This window comes from Elephas maximus, chromosome 9 (genome assembly GCF_024166365.1).
Source record: "Elephas maximus indicus isolate mEleMax1 chromosome 9, mEleMax1 primary haplotype, whole genome shotgun sequence".
Taxonomy (NCBI): Eukaryota; Metazoa; Chordata; class Mammalia; order Proboscidea; family Elephantidae; genus Elephas; species Elephas maximus.
Genome location: NC_064827.1, coordinates 93,668,872 through 93,690,200, shown reverse-complemented (window position 1 = coordinate 93,690,200; position 21,329 = coordinate 93,668,872). Strand labels below are relative to the sequence as shown.

At 36.5% G+C, this 21,329-nt stretch overlaps 1 protein-coding gene across 3 annotated transcripts in view; it reads right to left on the bottom strand.

Moving 5' to 3' along the window:
* The window catches only part of VPS13A (vacuolar protein sorting 13 homolog A), a 263,707-nt gene that overhangs the window by 93,743 nt on the left and 148,635 nt on the right, over positions 1-21,329 (bottom strand). For all 3 annotated transcript variants that reach the window (XM_049897014.1, XM_049897015.1, XM_049897017.1), the window contains exons 34-38: positions 17,906-18,053; positions 15,371-15,521; positions 1,824-1,951; positions 1,273-1,442; positions 505-722 (exon numbers count right to left, since the gene is read on the bottom strand). In XM_049897014.1, the coding sequence (XP_049752971.1) occupies positions 505-722; positions 1,273-1,442; positions 1,824-1,951; positions 15,371-15,521; positions 17,906-18,053 (815 nt within the window). The remainder of the gene's footprint in view (positions 1-504; positions 723-1,272; positions 1,443-1,823; positions 1,952-15,370; positions 15,522-17,905; positions 18,054-21,329) is intronic.

The following is a 21,329-nucleotide window of genomic DNA, read 5'->3' as shown; positions in this document are numbered from 1 at the left end:
TAGGAAAAAACCTCCACTATTTAAAGGCAGAACTGGAACAGAACACCATTTCCAACTCTGAACCTGGTGCTCTTTCTACTATACCGCAAGAACAAACTAAGAGAAAAAGATAAACTATGTGCTAAAGCAGAAATAAATACAAGGGAAAATAAATACGAGCACTTTAAATTACAATGTAATCTTTAATTAGGAAAAAGAGTGGAAGGTTCATTATTTTCCCTATTTGTTTTCTTCCATCAACAAATTTTTTCAAATTACTGCCTGCAGTAACAACTAGTGATTTTGATATAGATCTTATAATTTTTGAACCCAATATATAGTCACACCTTAAAAATAATACAAACTGCACATCTTCTCAAAAAACACTTTTAGGCTTTCTACTTACCTTGAAAAATAGAGATTTTAATTCATTAATGTACTTACACTGATCATCTGGAAGGCTAATTAAAGTAAGTGCTGACACTGCAATAACACAAACACTAAGTGTTCGCGCCAATAACTGACCTTCTTCCTTAGAGGACCACGCTTGAACGCTGGTTTCTACGGCAGTGCCTGTGCTATAGGCCTCAAGAAAGACATTTGCAACTGTCATCAGAAATTCCACACTTGCACAAATATACATTTCTTGAAAGACTAAATCAGAAACCCAACCATCTCTGACTCGCTTGTATCGTACATCCATCATGTCCTTTTTGTCAAACCCAACTGTCAGTCCTATCATTCTGAAAGATACAATAATAACAATTTCTATGTATGAGTCACATAACAACCAAACATACCAACAAACCTCAGGAAAACCTCTTATACTTTTCACTGACAGCAAATTAGCACTGTGAAGTCATGTCTCCTGGGAAAATCTACAGAGTCCTACAAATAGTGAACTTAAAAACTTCTGGAGAATGACTATTTATAAGGTAGAAAATATCTTTAAGAAATTTTCAGAAGTTTGAATTTCAGTACATTTTTCTCTCGATTTTTTGTGCATTTCCATTAAAATTTGCAAGGGCTAATAATAATCATTTATATCAGAATTTTAAATATTCCCCCAATTTAATTGCAGTTGACCATTTCCGTGTATTCAACCAATCTATACACCAGCCAGCAGGAGTGGCACCCAACTTAAATGCTGACTGAGGACCATGGCTCAGTTGAATTGAAACTTTGAAGATCTTAGGATGAAGCCAGAAAATGAAGATGCCATTTTGGGGACAGGTTCTGTAAAATAATCCATCATTTCGCATGTAAACCTCAGAACACTATTGCAATGCATACCTCGGAGTTGCCTTCTTGACATGAGGCCTTTTATCATCTAAGATACAGTTTTTTAATGAGAAGGAAGAAAATGTTGAGTCATCTGTATACATTTTTAAAGTACTTATAATATTCTCCAATCTAAATTCAGCAAGTTGCAGAGAAGGATCACGAACATCTCTAAAGGAAGTCTGTGGAAGAGGAAATCAATACAAAAATTACATGAAAACATAGGTCTAATGCATATTTGAAGTAATAAACTCCTACATATTATTGTCTCCACTTGTATCAAACATTAAAATTTTCTATCTCCAAAGGGTTTGATAAGAAAAGGCCAAAAAAAAAAATTTTTTTTTCCTCACATCATTGGTTATGTGAAGGATAACTCATTTAAATGGTAAATGGTTAAAATTATTCTATAATTAGTTTAAAATAGAAAGATCAACCTTTTTTTTTTCAGAGAAACTGATACTCCAAACTATATATAAAATATTAATAATTACTATTTGGTACACGTTCTCTATATAATTTTTACCAAGTGAAAACATATTTTGTCTTTTTCCTTGGCTTACCTGATCAGGACTCGGACTATACAGTACCATGGTGAGATAGTCTGTCTTGAAACTTATATTTAACGTTGTCTTAACTTGAGAGGCACGTGAATGTACTTCTACCACAGCAGCTGTCACCACAGTTGTTCCTTGGAAAAAATGAAGTTGATTAAAAAAAAAAAAAAACATAAAATGTAGCTCATTAAAACAGCCTTAAAACAGATTAATAGCATTATAATTAAGTGGGTATAACCAAAAAACAAACCCATTGCTGCTGAGTCGATTTCGACTCATAGCGACCCCATAGGACAGACTGGAAGTGCCCCACTGGGTTTCCAAGGAGCGGCTGGTAGATTCGAATTGTCGACCTTTTGGTTAGCAGCCATAACTTAGGGCTTAGTAAAATGATATTCAACAAAATTATAATGATTTGAAAATTCAGATGTTGAACTCAAATTAACCCCTGACTTAGGCCTCTTTACATCATTAACTTGAGAATATTAATTACTTGGTCCTTCCATTACCTCTTGACAATACTGTTTTTGGCTATTCATAGTCCTAGCATTTCCACATAAATTTCTATAGAAATTTTTCAATTCCTATAGACAGAAAAAAGCTGATTGAGATTATGTTGTCCCTACAGATCAATCTGAGGAAAACTGACAGCTTAACAATACTAAGAGATTTCAATCCATGAACATGATTTATCTCTCCATATATCTGAGTCTTTCATTTCTCTCATCAGTATTTCATAGTTTTTGGCATAGAGGTTTTGCAAGATTTTTGTTAAACATCTTCTCTAGTATATTGTGTTTTTTAATCCTATTGCAAATGATTTTTTTAAATTTTCTTTTCTAATTGTTACTCATAAAATTGATTTTTATATAGTAACCTTTTTTTTTTTTTAAAGTTGCTAAATTCATTCACTAGTTCTAAAAGTTTTTTTTTTTTTTTAGATTCCTTAGGATTTTTTTTTTTTTTTTTTTTAGGATTATTTTATGTAGACAATCATGCTGTCTGAGAATAAAGGCAGTTTTTACTCTTTAGGCATTTTAATCCTTTTCCTGGCCTTATTGCTCTGACAACGACCTCCTTTAAAACAATGTTGAAAAGGAACGGTGATTATGAACTTCCTTGTTTTGTTCCTATTTTAGATATTTAGATATTTCTAGTTTTAACCATGAATAAGTGCTGAATTATGTTGAATGTTTTTACTGCATCTATTTTATTTAGGTGGTCATATGAATTTTCTCCTTTACTCTGTCAATGCAAGGAATTACATGATTTGACTTTATCACGTTAAAGCAACTTTGTATTTTGGAGATAAACCTCACTTAGTCTAGATGAATTATCCTTTGTATATATTGCTGGATTCGATTTGCTTCCCCTTGTTAAGAATCTTTTATCTGTGTTCACGACCGATATTGGTGCGTAACAGTCTTTCCTTGAAATGCCTCTGATTTTCGTGTCAGGGTAATTGTTTGCTTTATAAAATGACTCAGAAGTGTTTCCACCTCTTCCAGAGTTTGTGTAACTTTGGTATTACTTCTCCTTTAAATCTTTAATAGAATTCACCAGGGAAGTCATCTGGGCCTTGAGTATTTTTTTGTTTTTTACAAATTCAATTCCTTTAATAGATACAGCACTACTCTGATTTTCCACTTCTTACGCCAGTTTTGGCAACTGCTGCTTTCTAAGAAATTTGTACACTTCATCCAAGTTATAGAATTTAGTATCATAAAATTCCCTCATTATCCTGGTAGTGATGTCTAATTATCTAGTTAAGGATGATACTGGTAATTTGTGCTTCCTTCTCTCTTTCTCTGTCTCACATCAGTCTTGACAGAGGTTATGAATTTTATTAATCTTTTAATGTTTGACTTTGTTAATTTTCTCTATTGTCTGTTTCTCTTTCATTGATTTCTACTCCTTCCTGTATTACTACTTGCCTTTTAACTTGAGTTTAATTTGTTCTTCCTTTTCTATATTCTTCAGGTGAAGATTTCTTTGATTTTAAACTTTTTTTTCTTTTCTAACAATCTTTTAAGCCACAAGTTTTTTTCAGCACTTCTTTATTGCATCCCACAATTTTTTTAAATAATTTTTATTGTGCTTTAAGTGAAAGTTTACAAATCAAATCAGTCTCTCACACAAAAATCCATATACACCTTGCTACACACTCCCAATTACTCTCCCCCTAATGAGACAGCCTGCTCTCTCCCTCCACTCTCTCTTTTCGTGTCCTTTTTGCCAGCTTCTAGCCCCCTGCACACTCTCATCTCCCCTCCAGGCAGGAGATGCCAACATAGTCTCAAGTGTCCACCTGATCCAAGAAGCTCACTCCTCACCAGGATCCCTCTCCAACACATTGTCCAGTCCAATCCATGTCTGAAGAATTGGCGTCGGGAATGGTTCCTGTCCTGGGCCAACAGAAGGTCTGGGGGCCCTGACCACCAGGGTCCTTCTAGTCTCAGTCAGACCATTAAGTCTGGTTTTTTTAATGAGAATTTGGGGTCTGCATCCCACTGCTCTCCTGCTCCCTCAGGGGTCCTCTGTTGTGTTCCCTGTCAGGGCAGTCATCGGTTGTAGCTGGGCACCATCTAGTTCTTCTGGTCTCAGGATGATGCAGTCTCTGGTACATGTGGCCCTTTCTATCTCTTGGGCTCGTAATCACCTTGTGTCCTTGGTGTTCTTCATTCTCCTTTGATCCAGGTGGGTTGAGACCAATTGATGCATCTTAGATGGCTGCTTGCTAGTGTTTAAGACCCCAGACGCCACTCTTCAAAGTGGCATCCCACAAATTTTGATATGCTTTATGCTCATTGCCATTCAAATCAAACAACTCTAATTTCCTTCGTCATTTCTTTGTTGACTCATGAGTTATTTAGAAGTTTAATGTCCACATATTCAAGTTTTTTTATACCAATTATTGATTTTCTAATATAATTTCACATGGTCAGAACACTTTATGGGCCAGGATATAGTCTATCTATGTGAACATTCCAGGAGCCCTTATAAAAATGAGTATTCTGCAAATTTGGGGTATATTATTATACTAATCACAATTAGGTCAAATGTCTTGATTGTTGTTGCTGTGTGCTGTTGAGCCGATTCTAACTCACAGGGACCATATGGGACACAGCAAAACTGTCTCATAGGGTTTTTTAGGCTGTAACCTTTAAGGGAGCAGATTACCTATTTAAATCTTCTTCATTCTTTCTGATCATTTTTTTTTTTCTATATTCTACCAAATACTAAGAGTGGTGTGTGAAAATTTCCAATTATCATTCTGTGTATGTCTATTTTCCCATATAGTTGTCAATTATTAAATATATTTTGAAGCTCTTTTTTTTTTTTTTTTTTGGTTTACACATTTAGGATTATTATATCTACTTGGTGAACTGACCCTTTATCATTATTTTGAAAATCAAAAACCAAAAATTCAAAAAGAGACATTTATGAGAAAATAAGGAAACATCTGAACCCTTATTAGATATTTCATGGTTTTAAGGAAGTATTGCTAATTTTTTAGGGGTGATAATGGTACCATAAGTGTATTTTAATAATAAAGTCTTTATTCCTTTATTGCTTATAGAAATATAGGGATTAATGGTATAATATCTGGAATTTATTTTAAAATAATTCAGTGGGGTACGGGCAGTGGAAAAAGAGGAGGATTACAGTGGTAACAAAATCAGCCATATGTTACTTATTGTTGAAACTGAGTGATGGTGCATCTGGGCTCATTACCCCTCTATGTTGGTGTATGTGTGAAAATTTCCAAAAGAAAATAATTAAAATAATATATTTAAGTCTCTATTTCTTGTTCTATCAATTTTAGACATTACCTTTTCACTGCCCACTATGGAAGCTGAAGATATCTATGTCCTTACCATATCCTCCACCTGTCCTGCCTTCTTCCCAGCTTTAGTAAGTTATGTTCTTACTTCTGTATTATCACGGTTAATAACATTTACATTCTCAGTTTACATAGTAAGTATATCATATGTTGTTTAACCATGACTATGTAAATATTTTTGCAACAATGACACAGTGCATCACTTAAAAAAAGAAGAGATCCTCTGCTCTCACATTCTAACAATTCAAAATTCATTCTGCTTCTTTTCTGCAACACGACACATAATAGAAATCTCTTCTTAACAAGAGAAAACAACTTCTTCCTCCTGTTGCTTAGGTAAGTCATTTCCTCATCCTACATATTATATGATACTCATGTTATTTTTCTTTTTCAAGGCATTCTCCCACTTGAAGGCATTTTTTTCTATTTTTTCTTAAAGTATTGGAATTTCTTTTTAATGAAGATCAATTACTTTCTAGCTCAGTCACACATGTAATTCTTTGATTCCTTGTCAAAGTACCCCTGGGTAGGCCCACTATGTTTGGATCCCTGTTTTCCTCTTTCCTGGATTCCTTGTTTTTCTGGTTGGAATATTATTTCAAACTAATTTTTTAGGAATGGATATGAGGGAAGTAACTGAGTCACTGAAAATCTGAGAATTATTTTCGTATTTGGATAAAACTTTGGCTGTGTATAGAATCATAGCTTCAAAGTCATTTCCCTTAGAATTTTGAATGTATTACTTCACTGTCTTCTGTCATTCAGCCATTCAGTTTTGTTGATGGTAAATCTCATTTCAATCTTTTTCTTTCTTTTTTTTTAAATTAATTTTTATTAAGCTTCAAGTAAACATTTACCATTCCAATCAGTCTGTCACATGTAAGTTTACATACATCTTACTCCCTTCTCCCACTTGCTCTCCCCCTATTGAGTCAGCCCTTTCAGACTCTCGTTTCGTGCCAATTTTGCCATCTTCCCTCTCTCTCTATCTTCCCATTCCCCCTCCAGTCAAGAGTTGCCAACACACTCTCCAGTGTCCACCTGATTTAATTAGCTCACTCTTCATCAGCATCTCTCTCCCCCCTACTGACCAGCCCTTTTCATGCCTGATGAGTTGTCTTCGGGGATGGTTCCTGTCCTGTGCCATCAAAGGTCTGGGGACCATTGCCTCCGGGATTCCTCTAGTCGCAGTCATACCATTAGGTATGGTCTTTTTATGAGAATTTGGGGTCTGTATCCCATTGGTCTCCTGCTCCCTCAGGAGTTGTCTGTTGTGCTCCCTAACAGGGCAGACATCGATTGTGGCCGGGCACCAATTAGTTCTTCTGGTCTCAGAATAATGTAGGTCTCTGGTTCATGTGGCCCTTTCTGTCTCTTGGGTTCTTAGTTGTTGTGTGACCTTGGTGTTCTTCCTTTGCCTTTGCTCCAGGTGGGTTGAGACCAATTGATGTATCTTAGATGGCCGCTTGTTGGCATTTAGGACCCCAGGCGCCACAATTCAAAGTGGGATGCAGAATGTTTTCATAATAGAATTATTTTGCCCATTGACTTAGAAGTCCCCTCAAACCAAGTTCCCCCAACCCCAGCCCCTGCTCCGCTGACCTTTGAAGCTTTCATTTTGTCCCGGAAACCTCTTTGCTTTTGGTCCAGTCCAATTAGGCTGACCTTCCTTGTATTGAGTGTTGTCTTCCCCTTCACCCAAAGCAGTTCTTATCTACTGATTGATCAATAAAAAGCCCTCTCCCTCCCTCCCTCCCTCCCCCCTTTGTAACCACAAAAGTATGTGTTCTCCTCCGTTTTTTCTATTTCTCAAGATCTTATAATAGTGGTCTTATACAATATTTGTCCTTTTGCCTCTGACTCATTTCGCTCAGCATAATGCCTTCCAGATTCCTCCATGTCATGAAATGTTTCAGAGATTCGTCACTGTTCTTTATTGATGCGTAGTATTCCATTGTGTGAATATACCACAATTTATTTACCCATTCATCCGTTGACGGACATCTTGGATGCTTCCAGCTTTTTGCTATTGTAAACAGAGCTGCAATAAACATGGGTGTGCATATATCTGTTTGTGTGAAGGCTCTTGTATCTCTAGGGCATATTCCGAGGAGTGGGATTTCTGGGTTGTATGGTAGTTCTATTTCTAACTGTTTAAGAAAACGCCAGATGGATGTCCAGAGTGGTTGTACCATTTTACAATCCCACCAGCAGTGTATGAGAGTTCCAATCTCTCCGCAGCCTCTCCAACATTTATTATTTTGTGTTTTTTGGATTAATGCCAGTCTAGTTGGTGTGAGATGGAATCTCATCGTAGTTTTAATTTGCATTTCTCTAATGGCTAATGATCGGGAGCATTTTCTCATGTGTCTGTTGGCTGCCTGAATATCTTCTTTAGTGAAATGTGTGTTCATATCCTTTGCCCACTTCTTGATTGGGTTGTTTGTCTTTTTGTGGTTTAGTTTTGACAGAATCATGTAGATTTTAGAGATCAGGCACTGGTCTGAGATGTCATAGCTGAATATTCTTTCCCAGTCTGTAGGTGGTCTTTTTACTCTTTTGGTGAAGTCTTTAGATGAGCATAGGTGTTTGATTTTTAGGAGCTCCCAGTTATCTGGTTTCTCTTCATCATTTTTGGTAATGTTTTGTATTCTGTTTATGCCCTGTATTGGGGCTCCTAGGGTTGTCCCTATTTTTTCTTCCATGATCTTTATCGTTCTAGTCTTTATGTTTAGGTCTTTGATCCACTTGGAGTTAGTTTTTGTGCATGGTGTGAGGTAGGGGTCCTGTTTCATTCTTTTGCAAATGGATATCCAGTTATGCCAGCACCATTTGTTAAAAAGACTATCATTTCCCCAATTGACTGACACTGGTCCTTTGTCAAACATCAACTGCTCATACGTGGATGGATTTATATCTGGGTTCTCAATTCTGTTCCACTGGTCTATGTGCCTGTTGTTGTACCAGTACCAGGCTGTTTTGACTACTGTAGCTGTATAATAGGTTCTGAAATCAGGTAGAGTGAGGCCTCCCACTTTCTTCTTCTTTTTCAGTAATGCTTTGCTTATTCGGGGGTTCTTTCCCTTCCATGTGAAATTAGTGATTTGTTTCTCTATCCCCTTAAAATATGACATTGGTATTTGGATTGGAAGTGCGTTATATGTATAGATGGCTTTTGGTAGAATAGACATTTTTACTATGTTAAGTCTTCCTATCCATGAGCAGGGTATGTTTTTCCACTTAAGTATGTCCTTTTGAATTTCTTGTAGCAGAGTTTTATAGTTTTCTTTGTATAGGTCTTTTACATCCCTGGTAAGATTTATTCCTAAGTATTTTATCTTCTTGGGGGCTACTGTGAATGGTATTGATTTGGTTATTTCCTCTTCGGTGTTCTTTTTGTTGATGTAGAGGAATCCAGGTGATTTTTGTATGCTTATTTTATAACCTGAGACTCTTCCAAACTCTTCTATTAGTTTCAGTAGTTCTCTGGAGGATTCCTTAGGGTTTTCCATGTATACGATCATGTCATCTGCAAATAGTGATAGCTTTACTTCCTGCTTGCCAATCTGGATACCCTTTATTTCTTTGTCTAGCCTAATTGCCCTGGCTAGGACTTCAAGTACGATGTTGAATAAGAGCGGTGATAAAGGGCATCCTTGTCTGGTTCCCGTTCTCAAGGGAAATGCTTTCAGGTTCTCTCCATTTAGAGTGATATTGGCTGTTGGCTTTGCACAGATGCCCTTTATTATGTTGAGGAATTTTCTTTCAATTCCTCTTTTGGTAAGAGTTTTTATCATAAATGGGTGTTGAACTTTGTCAAATGCCTTTTCTGCATCTATTGATAAGATCATGTGGTTTTTATCTTTTGTTTTATTTATGTGATGGATTACATTAATGGTTTTTCTGATATTAAACCAGCCTTGCATACTTGGTATAAATCCCACTTGATCAGGGTGAATTATTTTTTTGATGTGTTGTTGGATTCTATCAGCTAGAATTTTGTTGAGGATTTTTGCATCTATGTTCATGAGGGATATAGGTCTATAATTTTCTTTTTTTGCAATGTCTTTACCTGGTTTTGGTATCAGGGAGATGGTAGCTTCATAGAATGAGTTGGGTAGTATTCCATCTTTTTCTATGCTTTGAAATACCTTCAGTAGTAGTGGTGTTAAGTCTTCTCTGAAGGTTTGGTAGAACTCTGCAGTGAAGCCGTCTGGGCCAGGACTTTTTTTTGTTGGAAGTTTTTTGATTACCGTTTCAATCTCTTTTTTTGTTGTGGGTCTATTTAGCTGTTCTACTTCTGAATGTGTTAGTTTAGGTAGGTAGTATTTTTCCAAGAATTTATCCATTTCTTCTAGGTTTTCAAATTTGTTAGAGTACAATTTTTCGTAGTAATCTGAAATGATTCTTTTAATTTCATTTGGCTCTGTTGTGATGTGGTCCTTCTCGTTTCTTATTTGGGTTATTTGTTTCCTTTCCTGTTTTTCTCTAGTCAGTCTAGCCAATGGCTTATCAATTTTGTTAATTTTTTCAAAGAACCAGCTTTTGGCTTTGTTAATTCTTTCAATTGTTTTTCTGTTCTCTAATTCATTTAGTTCAGCTCTAATTTTTATTATTTGTTTTCTTCTGGTGCCTGATGGGTTCTTTTGTTGCTCACTTTCTATTTGTTCAAGTTGTCGGGACAGTTCTCTGATTTTGGCTCTTTCTTCTTTTTGTATGTGTGCATTTATCGATATGAATTGGCCTCTGAGCACTGCTTTTGCTGTGTCCCAGAGGTTTTGATAGGAAGTATTCTCCTTCTCGTTGCTTTCTAAGAATTTCCTTATTCCCTCCTTGATGTCTTCTATAACCCAGTCTTTTTTCAGGAGGGTATTGTTCATTTTCCAAGTATTTGATTTCTTTTCCCTAGTTTTTCTGTTATTGATTTCTAGCTTCATTGCCTTGTGGTCTGAGAAGATGCTTTGTAATATTTCGATGTTTTGGATTCTGCAAAGATTTGTTTTATGACCTAATATGTGGCCTATTCTAGAGAATGTTCCATGTGCACTAGAAAAGAAAGTGTATTTTGCAGCAGTTGGGTGGAGAGTTCTGTATAAGTCAATGAGGTCAAGTTGGTTGATTGTTGTAAGTAGGTCTTCCGTGTCTCTATTGAGCTTCTTACTGGATGTCCTGTCCTTCTCCGAAAGTGGTGTGTTGAAGTCTCCTACTATAAATGTGGAGGTGTCTATCTCGCTTTTCAATTCTGTTAAAATTTGACTTATGTATCTTGCAGCCCTGTCATTGGGTGCATAAATATTTAATATGGTTATGTCTTCCTGATCAATTGTCCCTTTTATCATTATATAGTGTCCTTCTTTATCCTTTGTGGCGGATTTAAGTCTAAAGTCTATTTTGTCAGAAATTAATATTGCTATTCCTCTTCTTTTTTGCTTATTATTTGCTTGATATATTTTTTTCCATCTTTTGAGTTTTAGTTTGTTTGTGTCTCTAAGTCTAAGGTGTGTCTCTTGTAGGCAGCATATAGATGGCTCGTGTTTCTTTATCCAGTCCGTGACTCTCTGTCTCTTTATTGGTGCATTTAGTCCATTTACATTCAGGGTAATTATAGATAAATAAGTTTTTAGTGCTGTCATTTTGATGCCTTTTCATGTGAGCTGTTGGCCATTTCATTTTTCCACATGCTTTTTTGTGCTGAGACGTTTTTCTTAGTAGCTTGTGAGATCCTCATTTTCATAATGTTTAACTTTATGTTAGTTGAGTCGTTACGTTTTTCTTGGCTTTTTTCTTGAGTTATGGAATTGATATTCCTTTTTGTGGTTACCTTATTATCTACCCCTATTTTTCTAAGTAAAAACCTAACTTGTATCCTTCTATATCGCCTTGTATCACTCTCCATCTGGCAGTTCAATGCCTCCTATATTTAGTCCCTCTTTTTGATTACTGTGATCGTTTATCTATTGATTTCCATGATTTCCTGTTATGTGTATTATTTTGTTTATTTATTTATTTTTTAGAATTAATCTTAATTTGTTTGTTTTTGTGCTTTCCCTATTTGAGTTGCGTTGATATCAGGACGTTCTGTTTTGTGACCTTGTATTGTGCTGGTACCTGATATTATTGATCATCAGGCCGAACAATCTCCTTTAGCATTTCTTGCAGTCTTGGTTTAGTTTTTGCAAATTCTCTAAACTTGTGTTTATCTGTAAGTATCTTAATTTCTCCTTCATATTTCAGAGAGAGTTTTGCTGGATATATGATCCTTGGTTGGCAGTTTTTCTCCTTCAGTGCTCTGTATACGTCGTCCCATTCCCTTCTTGCCTGCATGGTTTCTGCTGAGTAGTCTGAACTTATTCTTATTGATTCTCCCTTGAAGGAAACCTTTCTTTTCTCCCTAGCTGCTTTTAAAATTTCCTGTTTGTCTTTGGTTTTGGCAAGTTTGATGATAATATGTCTTGGTGTTTTTCTTTTTGGATCAATCTTAAATGGGGTTCGATGAGCATCTTGGATAGATATCCTTTCGTCTTTCACGATGTCAGGGAAGTTTTGTGTCAGGAGTTCTTCAACTATTTTCTCTGTGTTTTCTGTCCCCCCTCCCTGTTCTGGGACTCCAATCACTCGCAAGTTATCCTTCTTGATAGAGTCCCACATGATTCTTAGGGTTTCTTCATTTTTTTTTAATTCTTTTATCTGATTTTTTTTCAGCTATGTTGGTGTTGATTCCCTGGTCCTCCAGAAGTCCCAGTCTACATTCTAATTGCTCGAGTCTGCTCCTCTGACGTCCTATTGCGTTGTCTAATTCTGTAATTTTATTGTTAATCTTTTGGATTTCTACATGCTGCCTCTCTATGGATTCTTGCAACTTATTAATTTTTCCACTATGTTCTTGAATAATCTTTTTGAGTTCTTCAACAGTTTTATCAGTGTGTTCCTTGGCTTTTTCTGCAGTTAGCCTAATTTCATTTGTGATGTCTTTAAGCATTCTGTAAATTAGCTTTTTATATTCTGTATCTGATAATTCCAGGATTGTATCTTCATTTGGGAAAGATTTTGATTCTTTTGTTTGGGGGGTTGGAGAAGCTGTCATGGTCTGTTTCTTTATGTGGTTTGATATGGACTGCTGTCTCCGAGCCATCACTGGGAAACTAGTTTTTCCAGGTAATCAGCTAAAAAAAAATGCAGTCAGATCCCTACCTGAATTCTCCCTCTGGCTCAGGGTATTCGGATGTTAATGGAGCCGCCTGGGGAGGGTGGGGGAGGGATCAGAGAGCTAGGAGTGTAGCACCTCAGAATATAGAGCTGATCCCCGCGTTCACTCTCCGCCCACGCCCGTCAAAATCCCGGCGGGACGGCTCCCCGGCTGGGACGCTGCTCTCCCCGCTCCAAGACCATTCACTTCCTCTCGGGGACTTCTTCCTCCAGCGCGCCACTCCCCTCGCGCGAACTGGGTGGGCGTCGCCTGCACGAACGGCTGGGCCCGCCCCCGGGGTCAATTCAGGGAAATATGACTGGTCCCCGCGCTCACGCCTCGCCCATGCCCGCCAAAATCCCAGCGGGACGGCTCCCCGGCTGGGACTCTGCTCTCCCCGCTCCGAGACCAGTTACTTCCTCCCGGGGACTTCTCCCTCTGGTGCGCCGCGCCGCACATGCGAACTCGGTAGGCGTCGCCCGCACGAACGTCTGGGCCCCCCCCCCGGGGTCGCTTTAGGGAAATATAGCTAATCCCCACGCTCGCGCCACGCCCGCTTCCTGCCAAACTCTCGGCAGGACAGCTCCCTAGGTGGGACACTGCTCTCCCCGCTCCAAGATCAGTCACTGCCTCCCGGGTGCTTCTCCCACCGGCTGTGCCGCTACGCCGCCCGTGCCAACCGTCTAGGCTCCCTCCCGGTATGAGTTCGGCGGGTAGGGCTGGGCCCCTTGTCTGTGCCGTCTGCCCCCCTGGGCTCTGCCCCAGATCGGGCTCCGAAGGTCACCTGCCTGGTACGCTGGCTCCTGGTTCTGAAAACAATCGCTGTCTGCCCGTATTTGTTCGTTCTCTATCTCTAAGTCTGTGTTTGTTGTTCAGAGTTCGTAGATTGTTATGTATGTGATCGATTCACTTGTTTTTCCGAGTCTTTGTTGCAAGAGGGATCCGTGGTAGCGTCCACCTAGTCCGCCATCTTGGCCCCGCCTCCGAAGAGAGAGCTCTTTTTCTTTCTTGGTCCCTAATAAACAGCCTGTTTCTTTTCTCTGAAACTCTAAATATCTTGCCCTTGTTGTTTTAACACTGCAAGAAAATGTGTTTGCCTGGAGAGTCTTTAATTATTCAATCTGCTTGGAACTCAGTGGATTCTTTACATATGAAGAGTGAGCTTCAGTGTTTACTTAGCTCTGGGAAGTTTTCTTCTATTAATTCTTTAAAAATTTTGTCTCTTCCATTTTCTCAGTTCTTTCTCCTGAAATACATATTGTGGAATTGAACCTTCTGAAGTGAAGCTCTATCACTCTTAAGTTTTATTATATTTTCTATCTCTGTACTCTTTTTTTTTTCCTTCTATGTCATGGGAGATTACATCAACTATATGTTCCAACTGATTATTAATTCTAATTCCATGTTTAGTAGGGTTTTTTGTTTGTTTTAAGTTCAACAATCGTATTTTTATTTTCCAAGAACCCTTTCCTATCCTTGAATTTTTTTTGGAGGGGGAGGGCAGGTAGGTATGGTCCTGTTCTCATATCATCTTCTGAAAATCCTCTGAGAATACGAATTAGAGTTTGCTTTTTTATTTATTGACATTCTCTTCTGTTCTCTCAATTGTCTCCATTTCCTCAGGAAACACTACTCTGTTTATCTTTGTTTCTTTCACGCTTGTTCTCTTGTAATTTTCTTCATATCTGTTACATCAGTCTGGCCATTCATATTCAACAATAAAGGACTGATTTCATTATTCTAGCCAGTAAGGACGGAGCTTTCTCTGTAGCATTGTAAAGGTGGGTTGCCTCTCTGCTAGAGCTCTCCCTGACTGGAAAAATGATGTAATACCTCAGGGCTTTGCATGGGGTGGGGGAACTTTATGGATTAGGAGGTTTCACACTTGGGTGTGCAGTGTATAAGCCAACCCAAAATACCAGAATGAGGAGGCCTTTATTCTTGTAAAGCAAAATCATCTTAGCAGTCGTAATTCCCTCAAATCTTTGTACGTGCTCATGCTCAGCCCGGAACCCAGCCAGGTTCCACATGTCAGGCTAGATCCAACACTGGATGCACCCCTTTTTTGAGTTACAGTTCCCTCTGCTCTGTTCTTTCTATCTTCTAGGTATTTGTAGAAATTCATCACCCACTAATGATCATCCTCTCTTGCTACCTCTAATATTATTATACTCCTATTTAGCAATACAGAATATTTCATCCGGGGTACATGTTACAGAAAGGTAAATGGGGGAGGAAGGAAGGAAGGAGGAAAATTGAAAATAAGGGCCTACAGAGATGTTAGGAAACACAGAAAAAAATACTAAGGAATTTTGTTACAACAGGCCTAGGAACTTCAAAGAAGAAAAATGAATATAACGACATAGATAACTCAGAGATGTCTAAGTAAAATCAGAGAATTAGAAAAAAAAATCCTATTTTACTCAGAACCAGGGAAAGGAAGAAAGGAAGGATGGATGGAATGAAGGGAGGAAAGAAGAAAAGAAGCGAGAGAGAAAAGCTAATTTACGGTTAAGGGCATACCTCCTGAATGGTGTGAGGCATTAGTAACTCCACTAGTAACACTAGACTGGTCCTTCATTACAGCAGAGGAGGCACTGCCACCTTCTTCATACCATATATTGCCATACAATGTTTTAAAAACAGTTGTTATATCTTCTTGACTGAGAATGAACTGTTAAAAAATAAGATTTATTTATTTCAACATTAATTCATATAGTTAAGATTCTCATATGAGGAAAATGAAAGACTGTTTCATTTCTATCCTCTACAAAACCAATCTTTGTATTAAAAAATTTCTACTAACTAAAAATTCAGTTTTCTAAATGACCATATGATCTTTATTACCTGGTGAAGTATGCCAACACCAGCAACGCTACCAATAATAAACTTTTTTGTTATGAATGTTTCCACTAATCCAGTAGTTTTAAACCTTAAATATGAAGCCTGATCTTTAGGTAGTTGTCCAACTATTTTATATTTTTTTGGTTAGTAATCACCTCTATTTACAAATATGTTGTTGTTGACAGCTGCCATCTAATCAGCCCCCGACTCATGGTGACTCCATGCAGTCAATATATGATACTTGTATAATGAAAAATAATTTATAGTGAGTTTTAGATGTATAATTTTATTTGAAGCTCACAAAAGCCCTGAGCATAAAGAATGTAATTCTGATTTTATAAAATAAAAAGCTGAAGCTTAAATGGTTAAGTAACATGCTTAAATCCACATATAAAGAACTCAAAGAACAAACTCCAAACCCCACACGTTAACTAATTTAACCTAAAATCAACAGCATAAGGCCTGTCTTGACAGCAGTCATATAAAAAAGACCTAAGAGCTTTATATCTATCTGTTTAATTAAGACAGACAATTTTCTTAAGTCATTTTTGGCTCACTCATAAACTTGGCAAAAAATAGAAAAAGTTTTTTAACTTACTTGTATTTCCAGTTGTCACAGCCCCAAGAGGATAATTTCAATCCCTCATAATTTAACTGTTTTATTTGTACCAGGCTTCCTTTGAGTGCATTTCAAAGGCAATATTCTAATCTAGTGTTTTAAGATTAAATTTATGTTTATCTATCTTATTCATGCTAATTATGTTTTATAGATTTTTATCTGTTTTGTTTTACCAATATCAAGAGACTTAAAATATTTAAGAAGACATTTACATCTGTAGCCCTGTAAACTGAGGAGTCCACATTATCTTAAACACCATGTTTTAAATTTCAATCATGTTTTAAATTTCATCATCATGTTTTAAATTTCATCATCATGTTTTAAATTTCAATATACTTTTGACTTAGTCTGAAATTTCTAAAAGGACAGTTTTTTCTTTTTGAATACAATTTTTATAGGCAGAAATAGAAAAGGAAAATGGGGGTGTGGTGCGGGGAATAGGGTTTGTTAATTTAGTATGTTTCCTAAAGAAACCTCCCAGAGTATATGTTGCTGCCACTCAATAAAGCATGTGACACAATTTGACTCTAGTCCAGCCAAGAGTGAAACATAAAAACTTGCTGAGAATACCATTAAGATTCATGGAGCAATGTCAGCCTACAGGGAGGTAAAGTTATGCTTAAGGTGCTGACTCATTTGCCATTTTAACTGACCTCTCCATTCTTCTAGGACTTTCTCTTCCTATATATACCTAGTACCTTGTGAATTATGCCAAGGTAAAATTCTTTCTAGGTAATTTTATATTATTTCCAATGCTTTAAACACCATCTATATGCTGATGATCTCGATTTCCTATTTCCAGCCTAGACCTCTCTACTGAGCTCTATATAGCCAGACTACTTAAATCACCATGTCTAACAGACATTTCAAACTTCAATCCATAGCTGAATTCATGATTTCCCAACCTTGAAAATCTACTTCTCTGTAGGCCTTTTGAACCTCAGTGAATGATGACACCCACACAGCCACTCAAGCCAGTCATCGTTCTTTCTTTACCTTCCCAATCTACTTGCATAACCTGTTTATGTCTCCAAATTATATCTTGAATATGCCCACTTCTCTCTGTCTTTCAGCCATGACTCTATTCTAAGCCACTACTTTCTCTCATATGAACTAATGAAATGCCTTTCTAAGTGATCTTGCTTTCACCTTTATTCCCCTTCAGTCCAATCTCCAAACAGAAGCAATGTGATTCTCTTAAAACTTAAATAGGGTCTAACGAGTCCCCTGCTAAAAAACCTTCAGTGTTTTCCCATCGGACTTAAATGGGACTTCCTGACGGAATTAAAATAAAATCCAACCTTGATATAACCAACTCCTGCAATAGACTGGTGAGCTCCATTAAGCAAGAGGCTATGTCATAGCTTGGTTGCCACTACAGCTCCCATATCTAGCACAGGGCTTAGCACAGAGTAGGCATTCAAATATTTGTTGAACAAATGGAGAACATTAAAATGAATTCTAGGTTAACAGAACTGCTATTTCAAATTCTGACCAAGGTGATTAATTTTCAACTTCTTCCCCCAAAATGCCTTACGTCCCCATGCAATATTTTCGACAATAAAACAGAAATCAATAAGCATCCAAAAAGTTACCTCCATGGGCTTTAGCTGAGCATTTATATTAAAACCAGGAACCTCCTGGTACCACTCCCAGGATAAATTTCGCTCAATAACCACCTCAAGATTTAATGGCAGTAGTATATCCAGTACTTCCTGGTATGCGTCATTAATATACTGAGACCTATAATTAAAACAAAATTGTTTTGAATTGTTTCATATATACTCAGATATAGGGTCACTATGAGTCGGAATAGACTCTGCGGCACTGGGTTTGGTTTTCTGGGTTTATACTCAGACAGTAAAAACATACTAAAAAATGAAGATCAACTTAAATTTATCATTTCATACACAAATAGAAAAATAGTTGTGTGTGGGGGCACTTGTGTGCAAAGAAAAGAAAACACCTATCAGGCTTTCCATGTCATAATGAGAGATGTACTCCCCGCTAAAAACCTAGGTGACCTTCTCTGAGTTGAAGTGTTCCATGTCTTAGAGAAATGAATTTTTAAAAGAGAATTTTGCAATATGTTAAAAACTGGCAAAATACATAATTTAAGACAGTAAGCCCTTAAAATGAGAATTATCTGTACATAATCTATAAATAAGCATTATATAAAATGTCATCATAAAAACATTTTTAATGTACTGATTTAGATATATGGCAAAACAGCATACCCTTACTGTATACAAAACATAAATTTGCACCTTATGAAATTTCTATTTCTGTGGATCAAAACAAATATGAATAATTTCATATCAAGTTAGAGTGTGTCTGTCCTTCCAAGAGCTCATAAAGGTGTGAATGATGGTCGGAAATGAAGAAAAGGGTAGTAAAGTCACTGAACCCCTTCATGTAACGATGTGATCATAAAAACCTTCTGCTGTACCTTAATATGACAATCTCCTAAATAAGAGACTTATACTTTAATTGGCAGCAAATCCTTAAACTGTGATATGAAGCTATGACTGCAGAATTTTAGATATCATTTGCTCAGTGGAAGAAAAATGTGGCGTCATCAGGGATCTCTTGGGAAGCCTAGTATCAAACCATTTCATGAACTGACTATACGGTGACACTATACTTACACATGCATGCTTACAATCTACACTTAATGGTAATAAGTTAAGGAGTTTAAAAGCCCTAAAGAGGGTATACTGCAAAAACTTAAAACAAGGTCAGAAAATGTCATCCTATAAAAACCAACATAAATAGATGTGACCAGTTTACATATTATTGACAATAATAAAGCATCTCCCAACTCCCCAATGATGCCTCCCAAAGAGGAAAAAAAAAAAACTTTGGAACTTCTTGTCCCCTATTTATTCTTGCACATGAATTTGACAATAATTTTAGCTGACTTTAAAAAGAAATCTTGTGATTTTTTATTGAGATTGCATTAAATGTACCAATTAATTTGTGAAAAATTAACATCTTTACAATATCAAGTCTAGGAAAATATTAATTAAAGATTTCTTTCTTGCTCTCGGTTAAGTTTTACAACTTTGTTCATGGAAGTACTTAAGTATCTGTTTTTAATAAAAAATTATGTTGTAATTAACAGCTCTACAACAATGACTTTGATTAAAAAAAAACAAAACAAATCCTGGTGCCGCTGAGTTGATTCTGACTCACAGTGACCCTATAAAAGGAGAACTGCCGCATAGGGTTTCCAACGAACGGCTGGTGGATTCGAACTGCTGACCTTTCGGTTAGCAGCCGTAGCTCCTAACCACTGTGCCACCAGAGCACAATTTTGATATAGGTTATTTCAGGGAAAAATGGTTATATTTTTTACTGAGTAACTCTATTTCTAGGAATTCATCCTAAATGACTTATCTTAAATGAGTAAACAACTACAAGCATTAGTGAACAATGATATCAACCATAGCCGTTATTTAAAAAAGCAAAAAAAAAAAAATTGAAATTGATATAAATTTCTAATAGCAAGAAAATGGATTTTTAAAAACTGTGGAATAAAATGAAATATTCAGAATAAATCATGCACTCAAAAGTAACAACATGGAAAAATACTAACGACATATTGGTAAGAAAAAAAGTAAATTTACAACACAAAACATAGGATGTAATTCCAATTTTACTTATATTAAACATATGTGCATATACAAGGAACTAGAAGAAAAGATACCAAATTATTAATAATAGTTATCTTTAAGTAGTTACATTGTCAGTAATTTCTTATTTTCTTCCTAATATGATTCTATGTATCTCAATAAAAATATTTTTTGACAAAAAATGATAAATATTATGAGTTAATGTTCTAGAGAAATTCAGTAAATTCTTTTTAAAGCAAAAAATCTTTTTAATACAGAGCGAGCCACACCTACTTTATATGCACCATCCTTTGAAATCAAGCATGGGGTAATTAAATATAAACATATAACTGTTCCATTTTTAGTGAGTTCAGATTTGTTACACCGTTTAAACTACAGATAAATAAACTGCCTGAATTTTCAGATTATTGCTCTCTCTCTATTTTTGTTGTTAGTTGCCTTTGAGTTGACTCTGACTCGTGGTGACCTTATGTGTTACAGAATGAAATTTTGCCTGGCCCTGTTCGATCTTCATGATTGTTGGTATGTTTGAGTCCATGGTTGTGGTTATTGTGTCAATCCATTTCATCGAGGGTCTCCTCATTTTTATAGCCTATTACTAAAATAGACGTCTCTTACCTCAATATTTCCCTGTAATTTCTGCTGAACAAATCATTTTACATTTTCTAATATATTCATTAAATGTATGATTCATTTCTTATCTTAACTGAAATCTAGCTTTCCATGGAGTTCTTTGAGGACAATTTTTGTACAACACCCTACCCATCTCAGGGTCAAAAGAGGAAAATCATTTTATTGCTCAAAACTTTTCTAAATTTAAATGAAAACTTTCAACCAACCGACGCAAGAATCTCAGTGAGCCCTGAGCATAAGAAACATAAAAGACAACTACACCAAGGCCCATAATAATCACATTGTTCAAAACCAGCGATAAAATCTTAAAAGCAGCCAGACCAGGGGTGGGGGGGGGGGAACCATTAGAAAATTAAGAACAAAGATACAGATATCATCAAATTCTGTCAGAATCAATGCAAGTGAGAAGGCAATAGAATAAATTCTTTTTTTTTTTCCTTTTTTTATTGTACTTTAGATGAAGGTTTACAGAGCAAATTAGTTTCTCATTAAACAATCAACACATATATCATTTTGTGACATTGGTTGACAATCCCAAGACATGTCAACACTTTCCCCTATTACCAGCTTTCCTGTCCCCTCCTGCCTTCTTGTTCTTGCCCCAGAGCTCGTGTGCCTATTTAGTCTTGTTTCAGTGGAAAAAATATTTTACAGTACAAAAAGAATAAAGCTGTCTATCTAAAACCTGGTCTCTGACAAAAAATATCTTTCAAAAACAAAGGCAAAATAAAGGCATTTTCAGACATACAAA